The 19,353-nt window shown below is 37.3% G+C and overlaps 1 protein-coding gene across 6 annotated transcripts in view; it reads left to right on the top strand.

Moving 5' to 3' along the window:
- The window catches only part of LOC127634324 (high affinity cAMP-specific 3',5'-cyclic phosphodiesterase 7A-like), a 41,835-nt gene extending 22,572 nt beyond the window's left edge, over positions 1-19,263 (top strand). The window contains exons 2-14 of one of the 6 annotated variants that reach the window (XM_052113819.1): positions 3,092-3,152; positions 7,293-7,337; positions 8,435-8,524; positions 11,187-11,338; positions 11,541-11,604; positions 11,829-11,924; positions 12,142-12,242; positions 13,278-13,409; positions 13,552-13,643; positions 14,219-14,363; positions 15,063-15,159; positions 15,268-15,348; positions 17,535-19,263. In XM_052113819.1, the coding sequence (XP_051969779.1) occupies positions 3,092-3,152; positions 7,293-7,337; positions 8,435-8,524; positions 11,187-11,338; positions 11,541-11,604; positions 11,829-11,924; positions 12,142-12,242; positions 13,278-13,409; positions 13,552-13,643; positions 14,219-14,363; positions 15,063-15,159; positions 15,268-15,348; positions 17,535-17,758 (1,380 nt within the window). In that variant the 3' untranslated portion in view covers positions 17,759-19,263. Of the gene's footprint in view, positions 1-3,091; positions 3,153-7,292; positions 7,338-7,850; positions 7,884-8,434; positions 8,525-11,186; positions 11,339-11,540; positions 11,605-11,828; positions 11,925-12,141; positions 12,243-13,277; positions 13,410-13,551; positions 13,644-14,218; positions 14,364-15,062; positions 15,160-15,267; positions 15,349-17,534 lie in introns of all 6 variants that reach the window. The other 5 variants (XM_052113822.1, XM_052113823.1, XM_052113824.1 and 2 more) reach the window with 5 other exon arrangements.
- The last annotated feature ends 90 nt before the right edge of the window (positions 19,264-19,353 follow it).

Consider the following 19,353-nt stretch of genomic DNA (forward strand, 5'->3'; position numbering starts at 1 on the left):
AAAACCAGCATGGAGACTGTCTGAACATTTTGTTAATTTATAGAGAGAAATGCACATTAGGGTTGTGCCGACAAACGATGATCGCTGGAATCGACGATGGTCAGAGTAATCGCCAATATCTGATGACTTTGACGATGTCAAGACGATATTTGGCTTGTTTTCCCATTAATGTATTTTAAATTGTTATTATTATTAGGCTGTTATTATTATCAAATTCATATTACAAATCATTTTCTCTGTGGCACACAGACACTCGCTTGAAGAAACACACTTTATTATATTAAGTACAGATGACAGAAAAGCTGTATATGCGCATGCATGACACGCTGATTGTACGGAGACGTGCTGTCTCGTGGAACACGTGCATGTAAAAGGTTCTCACTCTTTCTTTTCTGTCTTCTGAATTTTTTCTTTCATGAACAGTATCGTCTATGAGTGTTGCAAATGAACTCAGCTCAGGAGGTGCCTCAGGAGGTGCTCTGAGTTCAGTTCACTTTATTTCCACTGAGCAGTTCATTGTGAATGCAACCCTGCATCCTATAAATCTGTGATTAAAACATAAAATAATGCAAATGTACATTCACCTCGAACCATGATTTATATTTCAGTGATTATTATCATCATAATTATTAATTTTACACTTATAATTGTTTTTATGTCTTCATTTGTGTAAGTCATGTTTAGATGGAGACTTGCCTGACTTTAAGTGGAAAGGTGGTTACTTGTGTATATATATTTTCTTTTTTGATCCCTTCATTATTTGAATTGCTTTTTTATTTAGTTTGTAGTGTAATTTGATTTGAGAAATTTATTTGATTTCAGTTTTTGATTTGATTTCAGTTCTATAATCAAACACACTCTTAAAAACTGTCCTAAATAGAGGGGGCCTGGGAAGCTCAGCAAGTATTGACGCTGACTACCACCCCTGGAGTCACGATTTAGAATCCAGGGTGTGCAACCAAATTGGCCCGGTTGCTTGGGAGGGTAGAGTCACATGGGGTAACTTCCTCGTGGTTGCTATTTAGGGGTTCTCGCTCTCAATGGGGCATGTGGTAAGTTGTGCGTGGATCATGGAGGGTAGCATGAGCCTCCACATGCTGTGTCATGCACAACGAGCCACATGATAAGATGCGTGGATTGACTGCCTCAGAAGTGGAGCCAACTAAGACTTGTCCTCCGCCACCCGGATTGAGGTCAGTAACCGTGCTATCACGAGGACCTACTAAGTAGTGGGAATTGGGCATTCAAAATTGGGAGAAAAGGGAAAAAAAGATCTTCAATTTGACTCGTTCTCAAGTAGTGTTTGGAAATCTGATTCAGTTTACAGAATCAGTTTGTTGGGCTGAACCATTCACCAATAAATGATTCACAGTGTCCGTGTCATCTGTTTTATTGCTAAATATTTAGTTAATTGCTCATGTTCCTCACTTTTAGACTCCTCTATATAAATGTTTTTATTGTAAATTTGTTTGAAAAATATTACCCGCTTTAATATCTTCAATGTACTTTTTGCCAGTAACTTGTAGTGTTGCTAACTACTATTTTAGAGTAACTTGTAGTTTGGCAAGCTGCAGTTTCAAAGTAGCTTCTCCAACATTGATATTCACTTTGCAGTTTTACAGTTCATCTTTTCTGCTGTCGAAGCACTGCTATCATTTATGGCCTGTTGCCTTTCAAACTGTGGACTGGCCTCCAGCATATTAATACGCCGACCGAATTGTCCCTGCCTGCAGATTACAGTACCCTCTGTCTTTCATTTTCAATAAGTGCACTTGGCGCTGGATTACGTGTGTGCATAATGTGTTAAAATCATCTTTGTAGTTGCAGCTCGTATGCATTTTTAGTTTTATTGGACAGAGGCTTAAGGCACGGGAGGGCTGTTAATGGATAAAAATCAAGTATGCAAATTGGTTCAGTCTATTGACGTGAGAGGCTGAATTGTATGCCATCTGGGGACACTCTGAACAGCCATCTAAGAGCTGCACTGAAGTGGTTGTCTTCGGGTACGATGCCCGGGTTCTTTTTGGATATGGCGGTTCTTGTGTTTTCACAATGAGCTTTTCTCCTCATCCTTATTTCCAAAGGATGCCCAAAGCTTTGCTTCTGTATGCATTTGATTAATTAAAGGGATGGGTCACCCAAAAATGAAAATGCTGCCGTCATTTACTCACGCTCATGCTTTCTCAAACATCAATGGCTTTCTTTCTTCCGTAGAACAGACAAGATATTTGGCAGAATGTTCAGACTTCCCATGTACTTTCATTGTATGGAAGAAAGATGCCTTTAGCCTTACATCTGTTTTTGTGTTCCACTGAAGAAAGAAAGTCAAACAGGTTTGGAACAACATTTTCATTTTTGGGGCTGTTAAAGATGAGACAAAAATGTATTACCGCAAAAGGTCGATTTATTCATCTATTCTTCTGTTTCTTTTTCTCGCAAAGCATTTGATAACAACCCCTTATGCTTTCCTCTACTGTTCAGACTGTTCTTTGTTCTGGCAGTGCCTGTGACATCTAAAAAACAAACCTGTGCTACCTTTTAAGAAACATTGAGTAATTAAACTGCATGTTCGACACAAAGAAGCCTCTTTCAAGTGCTGAGGTCAGAGAATGCACCGTCCTCCATCCCTGGATGGGCCAATCACATGCAAGAGAGCATCATGAGCAGCGGTACGAGTGTCTGTTCTTGAATTAATTTCTGAGTGGCCCTGTCTGGAAGCGGAATGAACAGGAGAGCAGATTACACTGGACAGATGATGCACGCTTAATTCAGTGTGTGGGGGGTGGGGGGTTCTGATTCACAAGCTCTCGATTTGATTTCAGTACATTTTGATTGTGGTACATTTCAGTTATACTGTCTATTTTTCTTACATGTGAAAGAAATTCTCTCAGCTAATGCTATAAATTACACAAGGAACCTTCTAACTTGGTATGTTAAGAAAATATTTTGGATTTTTTTTTGTGAGTAATGGTACTGTTGGTTAAGCTGTATTTGAATATACACTGCTGAACATTTGGCTTGTTTATGAGTCTTTCATGCATGTTTGAGTAAATGCAAATACTGATGTTTGTCTGCATCTCTTCCCCCGCAGAGACGCGGAGCAATCTCCTATGACAGCTCTGATCAAACTGCTCTGTATATTCGCATGTTAGGTAAGCACCATCTTCCCAGCCTGAGACACACACATACACACTCAACCTGTAAACAAATGCAGACACAGGGTAGCTGTACCACTCTGCACTGGACGTTACCAAGCACACCCATTAAACAACAGATTGTGTAACAGGGAGGGGATGGAGAGCCTCTACCGTCAGTCAAAAAGCTTCTGATAATATATTCGTAACATCCAGAGCTTAAATCATTCATCAAATGGGAATTGCTTAGCATTTCCCTGAATTTTCCTTTGATTTAATAGTTATCAAACCCTGACTCAGACTGATTGCTGACCCATGGGACCTTCTTTAGTTTTTCTTTGCCCCTTTGACTAGGAATGCACTGAAAGATCCAGGGGCCTCATTTATAAAATGTACGTATGATCAGTCTGAATGTGGATATATTTCGTTTAAGTATGCATTATATTAATCCTTTTCTGCTGTAAAAGAATATTTCTTTATAGCCCTATCAGCACATTTCCATAAACAAATTTTGAGACCATCGAGATAACTAGCAGGTGTAATAAATGGTATGTAATAGGTCAAGAACATTTAGGAGTGAGGAGAGATTATAGTTATAAAACCCTTAAAGCATAGCTAAATCAATATACAGATGGTTGAAAGCACTGTAACAATCTCATATTTAAAACTGGCCTAAGTTTTTTCATCAATACATCCTTTAGCCTCTTGTCTGGTGTTTTTAAAGGACATAAGTAAAACTGAATAAATGGACTAAAATACTAAAATGCAGCATAATCAAGAGCAAGCAGAATAGCGGGAAAATAATGCTCTTGTAGTTTCAACACGATTGCTATGTATACTATGCATACTTCATTATTTGTAAAGAAGCACAAGCCTCTTTTTGGAATTAAGGATTAGCAAGAGTATGGTGAAAAATGTGTCCAGTGAATGGATTTATTTTTGATGATGAAAATGAATAAATGATTATATTTAGTTGTTGAATAGGCTACATTGTGTGGGCAGAAACCGGTTGCTGCACTCGTTTTTTTTTTTTTTTAAACCTTTTTTTAAACCTGCCAACCTCGCAAGAACATTTTATATGAATGAATGAACGAATTGAATAAGTTTGCACATGCGCTTTTATTGCATTTCTATTCACTATATAGGATATTCGTGGGTGTCCTGTAGGTGGAACGAGTGCATGTTTTTAAGATGAATTGTAATTTCTTTTTGCATACGAACGTTTTATAAATAATTTGTAGGAAATTGCTGTACGTTCACATTTAAGATCATTTTATAAATTAGGCCCTAGGGGCCATCTGTACAAACAATGTGTATGTGCAAAATAGTAATTGAAAAGTGCGTTCAGAATCCTAAGCCGGATTTACTAGAGAAGAAAAATAGCTTAAAAAAATGTCACACAAAATACAAATTCTGTCATCATTTAGTCAACCTCATGTCGTTCCAACCCCATATTATTTACTTTCCTATGAAGAACACAAAAGGAGAAATTGTAATGAATATCTTAGTCCATCTTTTCAATATAATGGTAGTTGATGGCAGGGCTGGGGTATTAATACACATCTCCCAATTTGACTTGGTTCTGATTAGGGCTGTTTTAATGCGTTAATTCAGTGCGATTAATTATATGATAATGACGTGTTAAAACAAATTACGCAAATATTCATGTTCCCGGACCATAATAAAAATATTCTTAACATCGAAAGCAATTCTTGAAGTACCACCAATTTCAGCAGGGAGCAGTAAGCGAAACTCCAGCTGTACGTATAGGCAACGCAAAGCTGTAATGACAACAACCCACACTCATGCTTGACAATAGACCTTTTTCACTGACTGTGATGATACGTTTCTGCCTTATTTAGCAGCGTAAATCTAAAAAAAAAAAAAATTATTATAATTTTTTTTAATATTGAGTGTCAATTTATAACATTATATTTTGTGTTACGTAATAGTGGATTTTTGTCTTTTATTTTGGAGCAAATGGGTAGGTGAAAATAATATTGTAAAGGGACTGATTGAAAGGAGGAGGCGAGAACCGGCTTGTCAATGTAAATAATATTTAATGAAAAACTTAAACCAAAAGACACAACAGGTGTCAGACAGCCGCCCGTAAACGCTCTCTCTCTGTTGCACCACCATCTGCAGTCGGCCTTTATCCCTCTCTGAGGCTTGATTAGCCTGATAAGGGGCCGTGTGTGTGGAATCACGACCCAGCCCCGCCCTCCGCCCTGTCACAAATATTTGCTGTGATCTTCCATTCACTGCTGTCAAAGTTTACCCAGCAAACGTTTACTTCTGCATTCTAAGAATGGTGTGTGAAAAAGGTCTATAGTGACAGCACAAGAGGAGAACGCCTTCAAACACAGCTGCTGGATAGAGCGCAACTCTGAATGCAGGGACCTCGAGACCCTTTTTTCAAACTACGTTTAACTTGACACAGCAACCTTAAAAAAATCTGTGTTTATGATGCGTTGAGGTCTATGCTCCAGAAGCAACCTTCTGATTTATGTGTACATTGATTTGCTTCTATCTCAGACAGATTGACAAATTTAATTGCAAAATGAATTGATGTGTACTGGATGCCATTGATAGAAATAAACAATATATTCTCTTCTAATTTTGTATTGTCTTATCGATGATACCCATCTCCCACAATAATGTAATGGATTTTAATTATCTGAATTATTATATTGATAATATATATACATATATATATTACAGTGTACAGTATATATCATATTTTGGCTTTTTAAAAATGAACTAATCCATTTACTCAATTAATAAATTGTTACATATTTGTTTAATTACATACATTTTTATATTTACCTTAATTTATTGAACATGCTAAAACTGGTACTGTCTCTTTAACAAAACCTACAAAGAGCATTTGTAAAGAGTTTTTCTGTAAATGAGCACATGTTAGCAAGAGAAGACTTGAATGACTTCATCTCATCTGTGCCATGTATGATTAGAATTAAATGTTTATTTTTTTTGTTGTTTTTGATCAACAACTGACTGTAGAGAACAGAAAGGGCATTGTGGGTTGCATGGATCTCGTCTTTGGACACACATTACACGGAACAACTTTTACTCTCATCATGCAGTGAAAAGATCGTTCAAAGAAGATTGCGATGCATTGAAAAATCTATATTTTTACCCACACATATTGAGGACCTTTCTCATCAAATATCTATAAATGCGACTACTTTGACTAATCGGTATATCGTGAAATTAATTTGATTAATTGTTAAATCAATTGACAGCACTAGTTCTGATTTATTTGGGTACATTTAAGTTATACTGTCTATTTTGCTTACATGTGAAAGAAATTCTCTCAGCGAATGCAATAAATTATACAAGGAACCTTCTAACTTGGTATGTTAAGAAAATATATTTCTATGAAAATCTTGACGTCCTTTACATGTTCTTGAGTGCTATGAGAGAAGCACATTCACAGTGGCTCGTGTGTTTGCTAGCGCTAAAAACAATGCAAGTTCTCTCAAATCAGCTTCTTGCATGCACTCACAAACGTGCAAATCGAGCTTATTTATCTTATTTATAGATTATTTATCGATTTGAAATCATGTATCAATACTATAGTAGGATGTTAGGCCTATCTATATATGATCATACATCTCAGCCCTACCAATTAGGAATTAGAAACTGAACTGTGCAGGTTGTGGTGAACAAACAATTTTATAAATCTAAAACTTTTTGTGTACTCAAAATCTGCCGTTTGTTTGTATAAATATTTATAAGATAAAACCTATGCTGTTTTATACATGAGGCTCCTCGTCTTTGCTGTCAGAGATTTTACATGATAACAATGCACCTCAATTTAAGCTTGTTCCATGTATGTCTACATTAGAATTATATTGACTGGCATTTACACAATCATTTCACAGTCAGAGTAGTTCATCATGTCCAGTGTTTTATCAATTAATTCCTCTTACGAACATTAACTACCGTCTTACCATAACTGCCTTGCCTTCTGTCTTTACACTGAACAATAAATGACGAAGACGCTAGACTTCTGATTTAACTGGAATAGCTACACATCCATAACATCACTTTCTTAAGCATGTAGCCAAAATCCCAGTAAAGCTAACTCTGACCTAATATTTGATCATAATTTCTTTTTTTGTTTGTTTTTTTAAGCTGTGACAAACAAAACAATCAAACCCTCATTCGTGTTTACACCAGGTATGAACAAACACATACATCTTCACAAGGAGAGACAACCGCTCACTCGCTTTCACGGCCTATCCCTTTAACAACTCTTCCACACCATTCCTCCTCAAAGACCTGCATCAGTGGGCACAGCCTAATCAGTGGCACTTCTCACGTTTAAAAGTCTTATAATGGTTATGGGTCAAGGGAGATCTTTTGGTTACGTACGAGACGTTACGTAGGTTTAAAGTAAAATGATAAGACCCTACTCGATGGTGGTCACTTGGATGTGGCTCTTGCTTTCTCAACCTCTTTCTTCTGCATGTTCATATAGCGTAGCTTTCGTCTTTTTTTTTTCTCTCTTATTTATGTATTTTTATGTCCGTTTCGCCTGTGGCATGTGACTCTTGTACATTTGGTCTGAATCTAAGATTGCTATTGTTTTTTTTTTTTGTTATGTTTCGTTTGAAAACTCTTGTCTTTGTTTTTTTGTTTTTAAATAGTGTTTTTATGTAATTGTAATTCACAGTTTTGATATTTTGATAGGGGCTTCTGTAATATTCAAACAGCTGTTTTCAAGTAAGTAAATAAACCGGTGGGAGGCTGAATTTTTTTTCATTTGTTTATTGACTTAATTTACACGTTGACTACACTGCACATAAACTCCAATCAGTAGTGACTGACATGTTGGAGGCTGCCATTTCTCCGTAAAATTTTATGCGTTTCCCCCCCTCTCCCTCCCATGCAAATATACACACACACACACACACACAGCCAAGAGTTTGATGAAAAGGCCTATTGAATGACTTTTAACAGATGTGATTTAAGAGCTTTGGCCAGCCTCGTTGAAGTCCCTCTGATTTCCTCTCCATTCTGTCCTGGGCTATAGCACAAGCTTGTCTTTCTTTCATTCGTCCTCCTGTGCTCCTAGCCATCTGAATACTAATGGATAAGTCCCTCTGGCATGGCAATGCATGGCCCAGCCCCCCACCCCCCTCTGTGTTCTTACATCGCCTGTTTGTGTATGTTTCCGTCCCCCCATAGCCAAGACTCTTACCCTACTGTGGGTAAAAGCATATGTTGTGTTTTCTAACAAATGTCTTGAGGACCTGTGTGTTGATGCCTTCTAGGAGATGTGAGAGTGAGAAGTCAGGTAGGCTTTGAACCTGAACGAAGAGGCTCGCACCCATACCTGGGCGTCGATTTCCGCACATTGCACTGTAAGTGTCCAATCACACGCTTTGCTACTGTAAATGCATGGACAATCAAAGCACTAAAAATCATAACAGACACCTTTGGTTCCAGAAGTATTTTTCCCATTTATTTTCTGCTAAAGCATTTCAAAAAGTTCTAAGCTATGAATCAAACCAATGAGCTGGGAGATAAATCTCAATATAACAGCATTCGATTCTAAGCCAAAAAGGTATTCGCGGAATTAAAGGGATAGTTCACTTAAAAATGAAAATTCACTCATCATTTGCTCACCCTCATGCCATCCCAGATGTGTATGACTTTCATTCTTCTGCTGAACACAATTTTTTGAAGAATATTTCAGCTCAATAGGTCCAAACAATGAAAGTGAATGGTGACTTGGAGACCTTTGGAGCTCCAAAAATCAAATGAAAGAAACATAAAAGTTATCCATAAGACTCCAGTGGTTAAATCTATATATCATAAGCGATATGATAGATGTGGGTGAGTAACGGATACAAATGTAAGCCCTTTTTTATTCTAAATCTCTACTTTCACGTCAGAAAGCCACATGTGGTGCCGGTTTAGTTTCACTTTAACATCTGAAAGTGAAAGTGGAGATTTAGAGTAAAAACGTACATTTTGATCTGTTTCTAACCCACATCTATCATATCGCTTCTGAAGATATAGATTTAACCACTGGTGTCTTATGGAAACAAAACCTCTGTCTAATGCTTTAACTGTCTAACACATTTTAACTGAAGTTAGGTAGGCCGCTAACTAAGAGTTATCTAGCTAGCCTGTGGAAACCACTGCTGTGGAAATTGTCTTATTCCTGTTTCCATGGTAACAGCAAATTTTCTGATCAGTGGATCTCTCTTCAGGATTGTGGGTAGTGTAGTACTTTGTGTAGTAAGAATTAGTAATAGACTGATATATCAGCCAGGCCAATTAATCGGCCGATATTTGGTCTTTTTTTTTGTTTTTTTTTGTTTGATTATCTGATTAACAGAAGTGTTCAAATGTTAACTTTTCCTTGTGTCAGTTCCAAAACCTTCCAATAGATGTGTCAATGGATAGTCAACACTTAACATTTAAAAAATATATATATATATTTTAAAGGTGCTATATGTAATATTTTTACTGTACTAAATCATAAAATGACCATATGTCATTAGAGAATTGCTAAGAAACATGCTAAGTTGAAATACTGGCTTCTCCGATAACAATGCTACAGCCAGTATATTCTACTTTGAAGTTTCCATTCAGGGCCAGAATTTCTGTTTATGTTTTGGCCTGTGTGATCCGCCCACTGCCCACTAACCAATAGTATTTTGACACCGCTGGGATGCCAGATTTGCTCAAGTTTGCAGGCAAACAACACTGCATGCTGCAGCCATGTAAGTCAGCAAACGAACTGGATCAGAGATAACAGATTCCACCCCACCTAAAAAGCCTCACCATCAGTCTAAAAACCACCATGACCAGAGGCTTAGTAAAACAAGGATAAATATAGTAGATGCCTTTGGAAGATGTAGACAGCTTAAAGCCCAGAAATCCTTTAAAACGGATGCTGAGTTGGCTAATTTTCTCCTTAACAGGTAAGCATTGAGCCATCGTTCTGGCAAACCGCATGAGCTTCGAGTCTAGGACGTGCAGACAACTCTCCAATATTTTGAATTTGGACTGCAGTACCCATTTCAAATGTTTTTCTTCAGTTGTACTTATATCACCTTTAAAGTTTATGCAAATTTGAGGATATATTGAATAAAAGAAGTCTTTGTTTCACTTTAGAAATTTTGTGTATATCTGAATTGCTGTTGTTGAATTGTATGATGTTTATCAGCATTTAGATCGAACATCCTGCTCTCTAGATTTCGTATTGGCATCAGCCAGTGAAAAACCAGTCGACCATTAGTAAGAATTCAGCAATTGAACATAACTTTTTAAAAATGAACTTAAAATCACACTTACTAATACTGGCCTCTGTAAATGTAAAGTTAATGTAGACTAAAGCTGATCAAAACGAGAGACATATTTTAGTATTAACTTTAGTAAGTTATAATTTCAAATATAATTTTTCATGTCATGCTACCACTGTGCAATATTTAATAATAATAAATGGACATTGCATATCCCTATTTTATTAGACTATGAATGAATGACTTCTTAAGGGTTATGTGTGTTAAGCACACATACATCTTTAGAAGAACAATTTTTATTAATTTGTAATTAATCGTCATAATCGTAAAAAGCCCTAATACTGACAATGAAATCATTGTTGCAGTTATTTGTATGTTATAATTGCATACATAATGATAATTGAGATGGTGACAGTCCTACTTCTAAAGAACACTAAAAAGTATGTTAACACTGAAAATCTATTTCTGTAGGAGAACTGTACACTAAGAGTAAATAACAAGGTCTTTTGTTGTGGTAAAACTCCTTTTTAAGGAGGCTTTTGAGACTGGCCTTGCCCTTTGTGCTTCAGTCATGTGTGACCTCTCACAGGCTGCCTAAGCAAGACAATTGCAATGATAGCAACCAAACTTTTTAAAAAGCAGTGATGTAAGTCTGTGTGAGGGTGGGGAAGATTTTGTCCGAATTCGAAGCTTATGTCATAACAATGACAGCTGTTCGGTGTCCTGTATTATGGAATTATCATGCTCTCTTTTTCTTGTGTGTACACAGCCCGTGCTGAGTCAGCAGGGTCGATCCCAGCTCAGAGAATCCAGAGGCTCTTTAGTTTCCAGCGACACCTGCTTTCATCCCGTCTGCTACGAGGAGCGCCACACCTCAACCCCCTCCACATTCTGGATGAGGACTACTGCGGCCAGGCCAAGGTATGCACGCACACACACACACACACACACACACACACACACACACCCCTCAACCCGATTAAGAAAGTCTCAGTGACTCAATGGATTTGTAAAGTGCTTGCGGTGCTACAATTACACACTTAAGCTTTAAATTAGTTTACATCATTGTGTCTGAAATGTCATACTACTTGACTTTTTCATCTTTGTTTTAATTTTCTCACAGTGTATGCTAGAAAAGGTTGGAAGCTGGAATTTCGACATATTCCTCTTCGACAGACTTACAAATGGTAAATATTTTTATTGATCATAAATCTGTGTTTGTGTGTAAAAGCATTTGTGATCTTTTACCTCTCTTTCTTGTAATCCACTTTCACAAACGACTGAACGCATAATTCACATTCAGTTGTGGTCAACACTGCCACTTGCTGGTTGACATGCACAAATGCAATATTGAACAAAAAGTGTGTCCTTTGGGTGTAAATCTTTGTATGTCTTGCATTCTATTTTTCAGGTAACAGTCTTGTCTGCTTGACATTTCATTTGCTGAATCAATATGGCCTCATTGAGCTCTTCCAGTTAGACATGGTTAAAGTGCGTCGCTTTTTAGGTAAGTGCTTTCCAGACTGAATTATGTTTGACGTCACTTGTTTTTGCAAAGTTAGTCTTGGGGAACTGTCCATTATGCTTACCATCATGATCTTGGGAAAAGTTTCTTACCAAAGTGACTCAAAACATTAAAGTGCTTGTATACATTAAAATTACATCCATAAACAGAAATGATATGCTTATTTGTCTCTCATTGAAAGCTGTGCTCTGATTTTCAGTTCTGGTACAAGAAGACTACCACAATCAGAACCCATACCACAATGCAGTCCATGCTGCTGACGTCACCCAGGCCATGCACTGTTACCTTAGAGAACCTAAGGTGAGTCTTTCAGCCAAAACCTGGCTAAGATGTTCATGGAGCAGTATTTCCTACAGGATGTTTTGGTTCGAATGATTCATTCAATACAACTGCACCAATTGAGCAGTTTGTACACTAATTGAATTGCTTGTTGTGCTGCATGCTTGTTTTTTGCATGTAGTCAGCAAGGAAATGTCATGTTGACAATTTATTGTGAAAATAATAATTTGTGGAGCACAGTTTTTTTCTTTCTTCATCATCACAAGCTCAAAGACTTAAAAAAAAAAAAAAAAAGTATACTTTGGTGTTGCTGAATCCACATAATATACTGAAAGTGTCCTTTTAAAGGGATTGTTCACCCAAAAATTTAAATTCTCTCATCATTTACTCACCCTCATGTCATCCCCGATGTCTATGACTTTCTTCTGCTGAACACAAATGAATATTTTTTGAAGATAATCTCAGCTCTGTTGGTCCTTACAATGCAGGTGAATGGTGACCAGACCTTTCAAGTTCCAGAAATCACATAAATGCAGGATAAAGGTAATCCATATGACCCCAGTGGTTAAATCTATATCTTCAGAAGCTATGTGGTAGGTGTGTGTGTGTGTTTGAGAAACAGACTAATATTTAAGTCCTTTTTTATTTATTTTATAACTTAATAAATCTCCACTTTTTCACATTCTGAAAGTGAAAGTGTAGATTTATAGTAAAAAAGGATAGAACTATTGATCTGTTTCTCATCCAAAGTGATTGCATCACTTCAGAAGACATATATTAAACCTCTAAGGTATGGATTACGTTTATGCTGCCTTTATGTAATTTTTGGAGCTTCAAAGTTCTGGCCACCAATTACTTGCATTGAAAGGAACTAAAATGTTCTTCTTAAAATCTTTTGTTTGTATTGAGCAGAAGGGATGACGTGAAGGTGAGTAGGTGATTGGAGAATGTCATTTTTGGTTGAACTATGCCTTTAAGAATGTGCTCAATGATTAAATGACTGATTAAGAATGACTACTTACACTTAAGAATGTCTGTTTGTGTCTGTGTTTACAGCTCACCCAGTCCCTCACATCATGTGACATCCTCTTAGGGTTGCTGGCAGCGGCCACACACGATCTGGACCACCCTGGAGTCAACCAGCCTTTCCTCATCAAAACCAACCATTACCTTGCAGCTTTGTACCGGGTTAGAGCACTATCCAATAGAGTTTAAGTGCATCATTACCCCTATAATCCTCTTTGTGTTCCAAGTCAATTGCTGTATTTGTAGATATGTCAAAGTCACTCACTGCTGATGGGTGTGTGTGTGTGTGTGTGTAAATCTGTAGAATACCTCAGTTCTGGAGAATCATCACTGGAAGTCTGCAGTGGGTCTGCTGAGAGAGACCAAACTTTTCTCCCATCTGCCCACAGAGGACAGGTTAGTGTCTCCCATAGGCTTGTTCACTTCGACATAGTGTTGTAAAACTTATAAAAGTTACATACTTATATATTTACATGGGCTGTATTCTGCATTAGGCTTCTTTAGCATTTAATTATTTCGCTAATGTCCACTTATATATGTAATCAATGTTTCTTGCACAATAAATAATCATAATTTAATTTTACATTAGTGTTGCACTTGAGTCTAAATGGAAGCAAATCCCCACAGCCTTGTTCTTATAACATATAGTGAAAAACTGTATTAGCAGCAAAAGGAGGACCGACTCCCTGCGTCTCCCTATTTATTTTGGTGTCCACATAGCTTTGGCCATGTAGAGGATACAGTATGTAAAATATCTTCATGATTGGCTAACATCTGTGTACCGGTGGTATTGAATGGCCTGTTTTTGCTGCTTAGTTTTCATTAATAGATTGGTTGAACTGCGGTGAGAGATTTGCATTGTGAAAGTTATAGTGTTTACTTTGTATCGAATGCTTTTATTTCAAAAGTGCAAAGAAAATCCTGTGTTCCACAAGATGTCCCCCTTAATTGGTGTTTGTGGTATCTCACAGTCTGAGTATAGAGAGGCAGCTGGGCTCACTGATTCTGGCCACAGATATCAACAGACAGAATGATTATCTGTCCCGCTTCCGGACACACCTGGATGAGAATAACCTTTGTTTGGGAAACGCTTCTCATCGCCATTTCATTCTGCAGGTGGGAATTTGGAATTCAACTAAAACAAAGCAAGAATGCAGATGCCCTACAAAAGTGACTTGAGTAATGAAAAGTAGTAATGAAATGATACATTTTGGGAGGTTTGTGATAAAAAAAAATCTGCTAATTGAACAAGACAGAATTCTCTGCAAACAATCAATAATATTGTAACAGGTCATTTGTCTTGTTTTAAAGATGTTTAGATATTTTTTTTGTATTGGAAGACAACCCAAAGATACTGTTTAAGAGGGATTTTTTGCACTGTGGTCAATTTAATGCATTCTTTTTGCAGATTAAAGGAATATTCCGGGTTCAATTCAAATTAAGCTCAATCTACCTCATTTGTGGCACAATATTGAATACTACAAAAATATATTTTGACTTGTACCTCATTTTCTTCAAAAAAAAAAACAAATCTGTTTCATTCAAATCATTCACTCCCATTGGAAGTGCCTCAATGTAACTTTGATTCAGATATGTCAAAATCATTTTTTGTGGTAACTCACTTTATGCCACAAATGCTGTCGATTGAGCTTAACTTGTATTGAACCCTGGAATATTCCTTTAAGGTACTTAAAGTTGATGCTAGGATAGGATAAGGTATTTTTTAACCAAGTTTAAAGTCATGCTGTCCTTTTGATGGCCAAATACAAGGAACAATTTTTAATCAGCTTTAATCTACATGTGTTTGTGTTCCAGATGGCCTTGAAGTGTGCAGATATCTGTAACCCATGTAGACCGTGGGAGCTCAGCAAACAGTGGAGTGAAAAGGTTACAGAGGAATTCTTCCACCAAGGTGACCAATACTTATCATGACCATGCTTTGCTTATTTGTTCAATCCACTGTCAAACAGTTAATCAAAGTGCATTGTTATATTCCTCCCTATCTCCTTATCTTGTTTAGGTGACATTGAAAAAAAGCATAAACTTGAAGTCAGCCCACTGTGTGATAGTAAAGCCAACACCATAGCGAGTGTGCAAATCGGTAAGAAAGCACTGCTCTTGTTTACATGCTCCAGTTTTGCTCCTGATCAGCATCCAAAATAAACTTTTTTTGCCAAACTTGCCAATAACAGTTGAATTGAGAACATTTGCCAGCCATTGAAACTCTATTTTGCATTAGACTTATTAATGTATTTTTGTCGAAATGACCTTGCAATCGTCATCAGTTTTTCAACATCGGATTTACAGATAAATGCAGCCATCTGGTGGGTATGTAAAAAAATAGATAAGTGCCAAGAGACACCAGTACAAGACGATGCCTTTGAAATGCTGACGTTACTTACATCAGTGAGGGTCAGACTATCGTTCTTAAAATTCAACTTTACCCCTAAATCTCAAACTCATACTGTGGACAATATTTTTCAGAAATCCCCCTAAATAAAAAAGACTCAAATTATTCATAAATAATGTTGCATATGTTTATAATCTTATGATAAAGTTTTTAAATTGAAGTTGTTTTTTTTGTCCTAACTTAAACAAGTAATTCTGGTTCTGCTCACTCAACCACACTTTAAAAAGTTTTATTTCATTCCACTAGATGGCAGCAAGCACTAGAAAAAAAGCATTTTCTTTCCAACACATTCTATCACAATATGCAGATCTTAAATGTAGGTGGCACTCTTAACAAATTTTAGGCCTCAAAGATGTACTCGTCCATAGACATTCAGTCTAATTTTCATGTCATGTACCACCCTCATTATTTCATAGAATATCTCGGGCTCTGAGTGGACTAGAAGCTAATCTAAGTGTCACTAGAAAGCTGGGATCCTCCCCTTTGTGATGATGTATACATTTTATAATTAAGAGGTTTTTTTTGCATGCTTTTCTTACTGGATGACAAATTTTGTTCTGGACATCTAAGATATTGCATATATATCTATAAGGCAAAAGCATATATACGTTTTTAGCTTACAGCAGCAGTTATCAGTGCATAAAATAGACATTTGTATTTGATGACTGACAGAAATCATATTTCATTTTGTTATTCTTTAAAAGCAGTACTATTAGGCAAGAAAATGAACTGTACAGTTGCGTTTCTGAGATTGAGAGCTTTCATTTGATATATGACTTGTCTATTTAGGACTTTTATTTTCATATAAATATTTCTACACCATTACCTCTAGGGGGGCTAATTTTCAACGCAAATGTTTTGAGGCCTTATTTTGTTATTTTAAGTAAGAAAATGCAGAATAATTACCTCTAAAAAGTTCAGATTCTAAACTTTCAAATGTTACCTCATATGCCTGACTGATGTATAGGGTGACTTTAACGTTTTAAGCGTAAACATTTTACGCAATATAGTGCCCCCCTTTGGCGGGTCCAATAGAGTTTAAGGTTTAAACCAAGTGTGCCGCACAAGCCCTCAAAAGTGAAGCCAAAACGTCTCGATCGCCCCCCGGTGACTGGTCCTAGTATAGCTCATAAACCCCGCCTCCCCATGTTATTCAACGGGACGTGAGACCAACTAAACAATTAAATTACACTTCACATATCTTTTTTCCAAATATAGTTTCTGTCATTTACTGTCGTTTCTATCACGTTGATGTAATTTCAAGTGTTTGTTTTCAAAATAAGTTTGTTTTTAGTTATTTGATGCTATAAAAACGGTGTTGTGACATCATGATTGACAGGTTCTCTGAGCTTAGTAGTCACTGAAGCACCAACTGACTTTTTTTCAGGATCTTCGGAGGACTGAGGAGATTGGAGCTTTAAATGTAATATCAAAATTTCTATAATGAATTATTTCACACCGTCATAATTCAAAAGGCAAAAGTCAAAAGTGCAGGGGCGTGTGCTTGCGATTGATTCAGCGAGAGTGAGGGCGGGGCCTTGATTTCACGGCTTTACTTCCTGGTCACTACTGCGCAGGTCTGGTCCCGAAATCGCAACTGCGCAGACTCAAGTCCCAAGATGTCAGCACCATATCGGGACACTGGTGGCTTCAGTTCTAACCAATGGAAAAGAGCGAAGGGGCGTCGTCCATCTTTTTTTACAGTCTATGGTTTAAACCATATAATGTTATCGGCAAATTGGCAACTAACCCAATTTTTTTCTCGTTTTAGCCTCATCTCAAACCCAATTTAGATGCTGACGGTAATATTAGTATAAATGAAAATTTTAAGTGAAAATAAAATTAATTCAAATACATTTTATTTTCTCTGTGAACAGGTTTCATGACCTACGTGGTGGAGCCTCTGTTTGCTGAGTGGGCGCGTTTTTCAGACACCCGGCTCTCTCAGACCATGCTTGGACATTTGGGCCTGAACAAGGCCAGCTGGAGTGCCATGGAGCCCGAGGCATCGGGGAGCTTTGAGGAGGGGGAGTCCGAGCCGGCCCGAGCCACTGAGGAGCCCAGTTCCAGAGCCTTATCTCAGGGAAGCCAGGAGTCATGACACCTCAACACTTGCATTGGGGAGAACACCTCTACTGCCCTCAGCCAAATATTTGAGTTGCTCACCACCCATCTCGAACCAACCACTGATGATTTGAATTTTTTTTCTTTTTTGATTTACAGTATTTAATTTTAAACTCTCATTTACCCTTTTGACACAGAGCAATACATAGATACCTCATTTGGCTACTGCTGCAGTTTTTCTTTTAACTATCGTGATTTATTTATTTAACCTAATTAGTTTTTTTTGGGGGGCCTTACCAAGTCAGCTCTGATGCTTTAAGGACATATGGGGTAGGAAGGAAGGCCCCTCCTTTGGCTTTAAAGTGCCATTTTGACACACTTGCTCTGAAAGTGATGTGAAACACCTAGAGTATTTCTAGGAGAGGTTTTTACAACTGCACCAAGAGACAGTGTGTGCGTGTGTGTATGTGTATGTGTGTGCTTGCGTGAGTGGGTGAGCATACCAGTGCTTCTGCAAACCAATCTTCCTCCTTGTGTACAAAAATTACAAATGTGAAGAGCCCAGTCCTTTTGCTGCCTCTGAAGACTGTTTACACACGTTGTTTTCTAAATTAATCATGTTCTGTGATCTATTGCCTTTTAAGCACAGACGTGAAGAACCACTTGTACATTTTTCGAAACATACTGCTGATGATCAACAAATCGATTGGATGGCAACTCTGTCGGTGTGGCACATCAAATGCCATACGAATGCCATTTGAGCTCCATTTGCATCTCTCTCTCCCCCCTGACAGATAATGCCGTTGTGCTGAAGGAACATTACTCTCCTGAAAGGTGGCAAACATAGAAGAGACGAACCCTTACGACCGTGGAAGAAGAATCTTGTAGCTAGACTCTCCACAGATTTTGCTCAGGGTTTCACCAACCTGCTTATTGGGAGAAACAAGGACGTTAAGGTGCCTTTTGTAGGTAGCCACCACCCTCTCTCTTTCTCTCTGTATTTTGTAAAGATAAGAGCTCCTTCTCAGAATCTGTCTCGAAGCCATTCTTGTCTCTTCAAAAGACTGCTACACGATGCCTTAAAACTATGCACAATGCTAAGTGACCAAACCAACTGTCATTTTAAACTCGTTTAGTGCACTGTCTGACTATATCCTTTTTGTTGTGGACAAAAACAACTTTTTTTTATATATATATATATATATATGGAGGCTAATTGGTTTAATTTTATTTTTAACATCAAACATTCAATTTTTTTGTGTGTATTGTTTTTGATTCTGTACAGAATGAACAGTTGTTTATGTGCTTCTCTTGATATTTAGAAAGAGAAGAGGTGCTTTGTTTTAGGTGATTTGTAATTTTTGTTGTAAGTGCTGTAAGACTGTTGATTTAAGACAAAAAAAAAAACTGTTTACAGTTTGTTGTAACAGCCATTTTGGGGAGACGACCTATGTGTCAAGCCATTTTGTTAAGGCTTTGCCGTATAACCTTTTGATACATGTTGCAGTTGCATTTTTGATGAATAAAACTTCATAAAATGTTTCTATTGAATGGCATGAGCTCATGCTGCTATCATCAGAATGCTAATAACTAAACTTGCATCAAAGCATTGACTGATTTATTAAAGAATTG

Source organism: Xyrauchen texanus, chromosome 41, assembly GCF_025860055.1.
Source record: "Xyrauchen texanus isolate HMW12.3.18 chromosome 41, RBS_HiC_50CHRs, whole genome shotgun sequence".
NCBI classification, from domain to species: Eukaryota; Metazoa; Chordata; class Actinopteri; order Cypriniformes; family Catostomidae; genus Xyrauchen; species Xyrauchen texanus.